Source organism: Trichosurus vulpecula, chromosome 6 (assembly GCF_011100635.1).
Source record: "Trichosurus vulpecula isolate mTriVul1 chromosome 6, mTriVul1.pri, whole genome shotgun sequence".
Lineage (NCBI taxonomy): Eukaryota > Metazoa > Chordata > Mammalia > Diprotodontia > Phalangeridae > Trichosurus > Trichosurus vulpecula.
In genome coordinates, this window is record NC_050578.1 from 275,892,288 (window position 1) to 275,902,966 (window position 10,679).

General features: G+C 54.5%; 1 protein-coding gene across 1 annotated transcript; it reads left to right on the forward strand.

Moving 5' to 3' along the window:
* The first annotated feature begins 1,072 nt into the window (after positions 1 to 1,072).
* On the forward strand, positions 1,073 to 10,375 carry LOC118853579 (testis specific 10 interacting protein). Its single transcript, XM_036763724.1, is given in 10 exon segments — positions 1,073 to 1,240; positions 1,674 to 1,801; positions 1,886 to 2,323; positions 2,504 to 2,670; positions 3,295 to 3,424; positions 6,322 to 6,492; positions 8,058 to 8,157; positions 8,831 to 8,896; positions 9,385 to 9,509; positions 10,312 to 10,375. Coding segments are annotated over 10 exon segments (1,557 nt in total).
* The last annotated feature ends 304 nt before the right edge of the window (positions 10,376 to 10,679 follow it).

Sequence of the window (10,679 nt, forward strand, 5' to 3'; positions counted from 1 at the left end):
TATATCATTTTTGTAATTTCAATAAGACCCAGAGCCTGAACTAATCAAACAGAGGAAGAATCTGGACCTGACAGCTTCTTTGTTCTCTGAGTAACTCAGAAAATGCCTCTTCTTATGTCAACATGCCCAGATGGAGCACTCCTTCCTCTGTCTATGGCCATTAAGGGTGAGAACCTTGACCCCAGACACTATCTTGAATTATGTGACTTTTTCTTATCTTAATATTTTATGGGCATATACTATGTTATGGAATATTAATGGCAAATTAAACACAGAGATCCTAGGTTGTAATTCCAATTGACATTTTGTCAACTATCCTGACTTATTGTATTTACAACCTATTCCATTTAGGAAAATCCTTATCTTGTATCATGGTTAAACATATATGGGGATCATAAAAGTGAAGTAATACAGACATGCTGAGTCTGTTAAAGAAAAATGTATATAAGCTTTCTCATCTCTTTGTTCGTCAGTCAGACTTTTGTCTGACTCCATGCTTGCATGCCTGCTCTGCTTAAGGGAATAAATAAATAAGTAATATGAATTTTTCTGTCACCTCCTTTAACTAAACTTTCAGGTTAACAGTGACCATCTTGTCTGACTCCTTTATTGTCCACTGGGGAAAACTGAGACCCAGAGGGAGGAAGGCCCCGGCCTGAGCCTCCATGGGTCCTTCAGCCTCCACTTCAGACGCAGCACGATGCCGTGGGAAACGCCGGGCTCCAATACCGGCTCCCCTACTTACTCCTCATGACTTTGATGGGTCATTTCCCTCCTCCGGGCCTCAATCCTCCTCTAGCTGTCGATCTCCTGAGCTGAGGATGTGCCAACTATGTGAAAGACCCCATTCAAGGAGACAGAAAGTAGGTTCGGGTCAGATGTTGACCTCATGGAGGTTACAGTCCAGGGGACTACAAATGGCCAGACACCCAACAAGACATGATAACATGATTAGGGAGGAAGGCTGCCCCAGGGCACACTCAGGGGTCAGGTTGCCATGCCTCCCCAGAGGCCTGTTGGTCTCCATAGTGACAGTCCAGGACCAGTCTGGTAGAAGTTCTGAAATGGGGGGATGGGGCAGAAGAATACTTTGGTAAGAACCCATCAACAGTCAATTCTGGCTGCCTCTGCCGTGAAACCTAACCATGATGCTCGGGTCCGGGTCCCTTCAGCCTCATCTGAAAAGGGAACAGCCGCCGGACTGCTGGGACTCCTTTCTGGAGTGCCTCTAGCCCACCAAGTAGGTGGCTTCTAACTGCCAGGACTGTGGAGCTGGGAAACAGGACACCGGGTCCATGGAGGCACAGAGGGAGAAGCTGGAGAAGGTCCTCTAAGGGTTGGGGAAGCTTTAAGGCAGAGAGGATGGTCTCATCTCCTGAGAAAAGGTTGGGGCCCCATGGATCTCCAGGATCTCCAAGGATCCCTAGGTCCTGTGGTCTCCCATGGGTATAAAAAGATAATTCACGTGGGCAGAAAGAGTCAGAAGCCCCAGGATCTTGTCCCCAGACCCAACATTCTGCATGACTGTGGGGAAGTCTCTTCCTCTTTCCGGGCATCAGACCGATGATGGAACTCCTTGCTCCTCACCAGTGGGACCCAGTTCACTTGTTGGCATGGTCTGTGCTGGCTGGGGAGGGTGGTTACTCATCTGGGTTCCCTCACTCCCCCTCCAGAGTGCTTTTGGGAGTGGAGATGGGGTGCTGATCCAAGGCCGACCTAGGGCTCGCAGTACAGGGAACACCAGAAAGAAAGATTTGGCCAACAAAGTCAGGAAGGGAAATGAGCCTTCTGAGGCTGAAGGGTAAGTAGCTGTGGGGCACAGGGAGGGGGCCTGGGGAGCAGGGCTACTGACGTTCTGACTGGCTGCTTCTCTCCTAATACCTAGCCTTATCCCGCCGCCTCCGAGGAAGCCCTCCTTCCCGTTCCAGTGGGCCTGGGAGAGCTTCTTGGTGGATGGCCGGGGCCTACCCCTGCCTTCCCCTAACTCTTCCCACCAGAACCTGCTGCTTAAGAGGGCCCAGACCCCATCCCTGACATCTGCCAGGGCCTCCCGGAAGTCCCAGTGGAAGGCTGTGCCCCCATCTCCCCAGTCAGCCAACTTCCCACTCTACTGGAAGATGGAAGCCCGATGTCAGGATGAAAAAAGGCAGCTGAAAACCTGGGTTCATTCTGAGCTGGATAGCCAAGAGAGCCAGGACGTCCAGGATTATCAAGATGGCCAGGAACAAGAAGAGCTGGAAGACCAAAATGGCAGGGAAGAGGAGGGGCCTGAGGGCAGGAGGGATCTCAGCCTCTGGCCCTCTTTTCTGTCTCTTGAGAAAAGGTTGGGGCTCCAAGCACGCCGGCTCGAAGGTCAAGGCTGGGGAGGAAGCCGGGGGTGAGGGGTAGCAGCAGCTGGGGGGGCTGGTGCAGCGAGGCTTTGGGAAGAGGCTGGAGGGGCAGAGGGCGGAGAGGAGAGAGTGGGCAGGGCCTGAGAGCAGTCTATTCCCTGCCTGCCCACCAGGAGCAGAGAAGAGGAGAGAAGCCAGCTGAGGAAGTGGAAGGCCCTCCATCTGGCTGGTTTCACCCTGCTGAGAGGCTTCCAGAGGAAGTCCACAAAGTCGAAGGACCGGGAGAAGCTCTTGGACCTGGAGATTCTGCAGAAACATTTGCAGGAAGGGGGACTCTACTGTGAGTCGTGAGCTGGGCCCAGTGTCAGGAGCAGCCTTCGGCTCACTTGTCAAAGGAGGAGCTTGGGGTTCTTCAAGCAGGGGAGGGCTCTTCCCTAGGAGGCCCCTCTGTCAGTAGAAACAGCTGAGATTAGCAGCCCATTAGCCAGAATGATTCATTGAAATCAGAATACGCCAGGTAGCACCCCTCCTTCACGTAATGCTAGGGGTCTCCTCCCCAGCCTGGCCTTCTCACACCAAGAAGTGGCCTCCTGGTGTCACAAGGCCTCTGGCCAGGGTACTGGATCGGAGGTTCTCCTCCTCTCCACTTACTGGGATTTGTCTCAAGAAGTTAAAGTAAGAACCATTGGTGCTGCTTGCCTTGAGTGCTCTGACTTCACGTTATGGTCCTGAAACCCGGGATCTCTGACTCTACACCTAGGGTTCTCCCCCACCAGGCCACACAGCCTGTTTAAGAGGGCAGAGATACATGGGCAATGTTGGAAGACTATTCCCATCCCAAAGGTTATGGTGTTTAGGGGGGCACTCATGTAGGCATTGGGGGAGGATGGGGAGAAGTCGCCCCAGAAAGCAGGAAGGCAGGGGAGTAGGGAGGGGTCCCTGACTTCTATTCCTTTGTAATCAGACTCCCAGTGGCCTATCCAGGATATCACCCACCCTCCAGGCGAGAAGTTACAGGCCTGGGAGGATGTTAAACCCTTCTTGCCGACCGGTGGCACCACTAAAACCTTCCAAAAGCGACGAGAGGCCACCAGGTACCGCCTTCCCCCCCTCCCCCGACTGGGTGGTGAGAGGGAGAAAATGAAGACTGCCTACCCCTTCATCATTCCTTCTCTGGCTACTTAGTGTTTTCATTGGTTGGGTCATTGACAGGTTCAGGTTACACACAGAGGTATGATATGCTCACGTTGGTCGAGGGGACTTCCTCATCTGGTGTTTCCTACATCACTGAATCACAAACCCACTTATCATCCATAATACATATAGATCCATATGTGTACACATACACGCAGAGTGAAAAGGCAATAGTGTAGACAGACATGGAAGAGGCCTTCCACCCTCTCGTTTTGTAGTTAAGGAGGCCCAGAGGAACTTGGCCAAACTTGCCCAGCCAGGTCCTAAACCCCAGGGGAGGGGGCAGGCCCCCCAGCAGTCCCTTGGTGGATGCTTGGCCATCCAGGAACCTGCACCCCAGGATCATTATGCTATGTGACTAGATGACTTCATTCCAAAGGGATCCTGCCAAGCCCACTTTCTTCCCCCTTCCAAAGCCAAAGGCAAAGCTCATGAGATGAGCTAGATCCGCTGGGCTGGGCCCCAGAACTGAGGGAAGCAGGCTAGCAGGGTAGAAGGGAATGAGACTGTCCTGGGCCCGGTCCAGAGCCCGTCGCAGACCCTTAGTGGCTCACAGGAGGTTTGGTCCTTGTGCCCGAGTGCTGACCAACCCCAACGAGCTTAATTAACACGTGGGGAGTGCTTGCTGATGGCAAGAACCTTGGTTTCTTCATCTGTAAAATGGTCACTCTAACATCTGCCTCAGAGGCTCAGCCTAGATCATAGATAGGCTGGAGCACGGTGTAGACCCCAGAACCTTGGGGCTTGGCCTGACCCATGGCTAACATGACCAGTGTGAACCCAGTGGCACCCTCAGCTCTTCGAGGTCTCCTTGGGCTCAAAATCGATGTGACCCGGGTCTGCTTTCATTGCTCATTAGCCTGGGAGCCTCTTGAAGGTAGGGACAGGTAGATTTCAGTTTTATTTTAGGCCTTTTTTGTATGTCCAGTGTTTATTAGTCCCATGCCTAGGACATAGTAGAAGCTTACTAGAAGCTTACTGCCTGCCTGCCCTAATGAAGGCTACAATTAAATCCAATCGAATCCATCCAGCTTTGACTGTTAAGTGCCCAGCTGTGGGGCTATATGGAGATAAAACCACAACAATCCCTGCCCTCAAACAGCTTACACTCTCCAGGAGGGAGGATACAAACTATATGCAAAGCCAATACAAGGTGGGGGGGGCAGGCACTAGCTGGGTGGGAAGAGGCCTCACGTGGGAACAGTTTTAGGAAAAGATCTGAATAAATCCCAAGGGGGAGGTGAGGAGAGGATGGTGTGGTAGGCTGGGCCAAGGCACAGGGATAGGAGTTGGCACCACATGGGCCAGATCTTGGCATGGGAGAAGCCTAGAAAGCAAGGCCAGGCTCAGGTGGGGAAGGGCCCTAAATGCCAAACTAAAGAGTTTGTATTGGATCCTAGAGGCAGGTGGGAGCTGTTGAAACTTCTGGAGTGGGAATTATACTTTGGTAGATCACTGTGGGGGCTGAGGGGAGGTGGAGACCTGGGACTGGGAGGTCAACAAGGAGCTGGTCTAGGGGCGTGGTTATGGGAGCTGTGAGGGAGGGCTGAAGCCAGAGGGATGCTCAGGAGAGACTGGGAGGATGTTGATTTCTGGACCGGAAGAGCCATGAGTTTGAGAGAAAGAGAAGGAGCTGTTTGGGGAGTGTTGACTTTGAGGAGCCCGTGTTAGAAACCACCAATAGGAGCCTGGAGCTCAGGGGAGAGCCTAGGCCTAGAGCTAAGAGTCACTGAACCCACAGAACAGACAGGCTCACCGAGAGAGTCGAGGGGGAAAACAGAAGAGTCTTGGGACATAGCCATGGTTAGGCATGGTCGGGGCTGGGACGTGAGCTCAACAAAGAACCAAGACAGAGACATCACATGTTGGGGAAGCGAGAGATTAGAATAGCACTAGCCAGGAGAAGCGAGAATGTCCAGGAGCAGAGGCTGGTCAAGTGTCTGAGGTTGCCGAGAAGCCCTGAAGGGTGAGCACTGAGGAGGAAGAGCTCACTGGGAGCCTGGACAGGGTGGCTCAATGAAGTCTGAGGCTGGAACCCCAAGAGTCCAGAGGAAGCAGAGGCAGAGGCCATCAAGAGTGTTTTCTAGGATTTTAACAGTGACAGGGAGAAATAGTTGAGGCTGGTTCAAGGGGACAGTAGGATCAATGGAGAGGGAGTGTGTGTGTGTGTGTGTGTGTGTGTGTGTGTGTGAGTGAATGGGGAAGACTGGGGCCTCCTTGCAGGCAGCGGGAAAGGAGCCAGGCCCTTCCTTCAAGATGCTTCCATTTTCCTGGACGAGTCACCACCTTTGTGAGAGAGCCAGGCAGGGGAGAGATCAGGGAGAGCCTCCTGAAGGCAGAGGCACCTGAAATGGGCTCTGAAGGAAGGGAAGAATGACGTCCTCACCCCAGGAAGACCTTGCTCCTTTGCCCCCATCTTCGCTGGATACCCTAACCCCATCCTTGCCTGCATTCCCTTCTGGCCATGACCGTGGCCCTTTGATTCTGCCTCTGTGGTCTCTGCTTTATCCAGCACCCCTGCCTGTCCCTTACCTGGGTGCACACCTTGCTACCTCTTCTCAGACTTGAGAGGAAAAATGGGTCTAGTGGAGACAGCCCTGGCCCCAGAGTCAGGTAACATGGGTCCTCAGCCCAGCTCTTCCCCTGACTGCCCCTGAGGTCACCCCTATTACCCTTTCTGAACTTTGATGCCTAGGCCAGAAAGCAGCTTGGAAAGTGGGTGTCTGGATGGGAGGGATCCAAGGGGTGGCTGCCAGTCCTCTGACAGGGACTCATTTTGTCCTCACTCCCTCCCCAGGACCTTGATGCTGGACTGGGAGCGCCACAAGCAAGAGGAGCTGGCCAGGGAAGAGCAGCGCCGAGCTCTGGAGCAGCGGGTCCAGAAGCAAGTGGCTCGGTGCCTGGCAGCCTATGGGTCTTCGAGATCAAAGGGGTCCAGGGCATCCCATCGCAAACTTGATGAACTCAGGTGCCCACCCCTGTGGTGGGGGATCGGGAGGAGGTTCCCCAGAGGTCTCTGCAGGAGCCTGTGCGTGAGGCTCCAGGGCGAATGGGGAGAAAAGAGGAGCCAGCCCCTGCCAAGTGTGGGGAGGGTCCCCCCCACTTTGGCTGGGGAGCCAGGAGCAGAACGGGGCAGGAAGCTGCCCAGGGCAGCCTCACACTGATTCCACTAAAGACTAGGGTGCTGGGGCAGGAGCTTCAGAAGGTTCACAGCAGAGGGGGCACCAGTGTGGCCTGATGGAGTAGGAAAGGCTGCCAGGGGAGGAGAGGGCTTGACTTGGCTCTAAATCTGGAGGGGGGGTGGGGGAGGGAGCATTCTGCAGGTGAAGCTGGGGGGCAATTGGAGAAAAAACCTGGAGGTGGGTGGGCAGGGAGGGAACTAGGGAAAGGGGGGGGTGGTTAGCTGATAGCTGGGTGGAAGAATTCCAGACAAGAGAGATAGGGTAGAGGTGTACCTCAGTTGGGGACTGTCTGGGGGAAAAGCACTCTGGGCAGGGGTTTATGTAGGAGCTAGGGGTTAGCCAAACATGGTGGAGTGGGGGAGGAAGCAGACGGCTTGGGGTGGGCACCGTGGCTGGCTCCAGCTGGCTGGTGGGGGCCGAAGTTGGTAGTTGGTCTCTTGCCCTCCCCCACACTGTCTGATCTTTGCCTCATGTGGCTGTCAGTGGGACCAAGATTGGTCCCTGCACCCCAGTGTGAGATTCCCCTGCAGGGGTCAGTATCTCAGCATGACAAGGGGGCCTTTCCTCATCCTGACCAGGTCAGGGAGGCTATAGTGGCTGCTACCACCAGCAGTGGGGCCCTGTGGGCCTAAGTTCACCAATGGTGCAAGGGTAGGCTCAGCAGGGCCAGGGGCAGAATGCATAGGCTCCTAGGCCCATAGCTGTGCTCCAATGCCCTGGGACCTGATTCTGGGCCATTGAGGCCCAGAGAGAGGCAGCATCTGGCCCAAGGCCACACAGCTAGGGAAGAGCTGGTGGAGGAGGGAGATCCAACTCCAGGTCGTCTGACTCCAAATCTGGGACCCCTTTCCACAACTAATTTTATCCCACCAACATCACTGTGTGTGGAAAGCAAGGGAGCAGAGAAATAAAATGTGGTCACTGGTCTCCAAACTGACCGACTATTGCGTGGGGCTGGGAAAGTGCTGCCTTCTTCAGGGGGTCATTTCCCCTGCCATAGAAATGGGCACAGTGTGCCCAGTAACACTACGAATGGCCTGCAAACTGCTCTGCAATATCAGAGAAGGAAACAGGCAGATGGGTTCAGTGAATCTGAAGGCAGATTTGCCCTGACTCAAGGACCAGGGCTCTCCCCACTGTGCTACCCAGCTGCCAGAATCGGGGAGATGCGACTTCCTAGCCACGTGGCCTGGCTTTACCTTTTGGTCAAGGGCCAAAGTCCAGCATCTCAGGTTACTGGGGGCATCCCCGGAGCCTGGCCGAGCTCTTGTTTTATCACAGGAGGGTCATTTTGGAGGGTTTCCAGGCTGAGCCCGACCTCTAGTGACCCTGCCCTGTCTCCCCAAGCCAGGCAGCAGGAGAAGCAGCGGTTGGCAGAGTACCAGGCTGAGCTTCAGGGCATCCATCACCGGGTGCAGAGCCGCCCCTTCCTCTTCCAGCAGGCCATGCAAGTACGGGCTCCCACCTCAGCTGGGCACTGCCAGCTTTGCCCTCCCTTCTCAGCACCTGGCAGGACTGGAGCCAGGGAGAACTAGATCTTCCCAATTCTGCTGCCCTCTCCCCACCCAGATCCTCACTGCCCTTATCCCAGGCCTCTCCAATGTCATTCCAAATCAACAAAATGCCCCTGCTGTGTGCAGAGCCTTGTGTCTTGGTGAGCGACCAGCTTTGCTCTCCCGGGGGACTCACCACCTAGCAGGGGAGCTGCCGTCTCACTGAGAAGCTCTCTCCCCAACAATGTCACTCCTCACTTGCCCATACCTGCCCAGCCTGTCTCCTCATCTGCTTCCTAGAGGAGGGGACATTTTGGGTTGTGTTTTAAAGGATGAGAGGGATGGAAACATGGAATAGAGGGAAGGAGGGCATGCCAAACAAAAAGGAGAGTGGGAGCTAAGCTGGAAGGACATACGAAGGCACAGGGCAGCATGGCAGTCCAAAGAGTCGTCTGCTTAGGCAGGAGTGCAGAGGGCAGGGAGAAGGTGGATCATCAGAAAGGTCGGACGGTGCCACACGGCATTTGACCTTTTCCTTGGTGGGCAATGGGGAGCCTCTGAAGACTTTGGAACAGAAGATAGTGCTGGCAGGGGGGCCATTGTAGAGGCAATCTTACTTGTTTTGACAGAGGAAGGTAGGGCCCAGGGACTGCAGAGGGGAATGGAGGAAGTCACCCATTAGGAGGTGAATGCAAAGGTGAATGGGAATGAGGCCTGCCCTCAGGTATGGCCATGGGACTAAAGGGGAGGAGAGGGTGCAGGGGAGGTGAGTTTGGCTGGCTGCAAAAAGTGAGAACCCAAGGTGAGGAGAATGAGTGACAAGGCCAGTGGGGATGCCAGGGGCAGACATGGGAGTGGGAAGGGGAAGTAGAACTCTCAGGCCCAACCCTAAAGGAGCCTGCTCCCAGGAATGGCCCCCTTTACCCGTTTTATGGCCTGTCACCACACTCTTCCTCTATCAATCAGTGAAATCAATCCAGGAACAAGCCTTCATTAAGTGCCTCCCCCTGGCAGGCACTCCACTAAAATAAAACTGATTCCTGCCTCCAAGGAGTTCTTCATTGCGTCTCCCAGACTGGGGAGGGGAGCCCTTCATCAGTACAACCTCCTGACAATTGCCATCTCCAGAGGGGGCATCTGTCTCATCCCTCCCACTGGTTTCAGGGGCTCTCATCTCCCTAACAGGCCAATGCCCGGCTCTCAGTGAACAGACGCTTCTCCCAGGTGCTGTCAGCCCTGGGTTTGGATGAGGAGCAGGTATTGGCTGAAGCACTGAAGGCTGAGATTGAGGAAATCCCCTCAAAACACAGGTAGGGACCTGGGCTTTCCTCAGAGGCTTAGAGGGAGTAGAACAAGCCCCTCATTTTACAGGGGAGCAGCCTGAGGGCCTGAGGGGAGCCTCTAGGCTTCCCCAAGGTCACACAGCCAGTGGAATCAGAACCTCTCCAGATGTCTCAAGAGCCATGCCTTCTTGGTCTCTACACTTCACCTTCTGACGGCTTTCACTTGGCTGGTTCCCAAGCCTGGAATATCTTCTCTCCCCGCAACCTCCTAACTCCTCTGGCTTCCTTCTGGTCTCACCTAAAATCCCACCTTCCCCAGTCCTTAACCTTAGTGAGGTTGCACCCAGTTTATCCCGTATAGATCTTGTTTGCACAGTTTGGTGTTCATTGTCTCCTCTATTGAACAGTGAGCTCCTTGGGAGTAGGGATTGGGTTTTGCCACTTTCTGTGTCTGCAGTGTTTACTTAGCACAGCATCTGGCACACAGTAGATGCTTCATGAATGCTAGTTGGCCGAATGACTGAGAGCAGGACAGCTACCTCCATCATTACCACCCAAGGGGCTGAGAGGGCATGTGACTGACCCTGGCTGGAGAAGGTTGGATGGAGTCTTTTCAGGTGCTTGGGATGCAGATGGAGGAAAAAAGAGGCCTCCACATTGGGAGCCCATTACAGCACCACCACCACATCCAGCCTACTGCATTCACCCTCCTGGGGCTTCTCCCTTGCTGCCAGCCCAGACTGAAGGGGTGCTCCAAGGAAGCAGCTCCCAGGCCAGTTAGCTCCAGAGGGGAGCCTGGCTGCCCAAGAACACCCCTGTCTCTTCCCAGGTCCTCAAAGACGAGGAAGCTGGCCAGGATCCGAGTGGAGCAGCCTTTGTGGGGTGCAGAGTAAACAGAGATGGAAGCTGTCTGAAGTCAGCGAGCCAAGTACGGGGAGTGTGTGAGCTGGGGCCCAGGGTTGAATGGAAAAGATGGAGAGAAGCAAAATGAAATTATTGTATTTAAGCCCAGCGTCTGCTTTCCTGCCTGGCCAGAGCCCTTGGGAGCTTGGGGTCTGTCTGGGGAAGTGAGCAAAGACAGACAATTGATGGGATGCTGAAACCAGATGAAAGCATGGGGTCTGTGTCAGAGCCAGGGGGGAGTAGATCTTCGATGTTCCTCAGCCCTCCAGTCTGGACCAGGCATACACCCTGCCC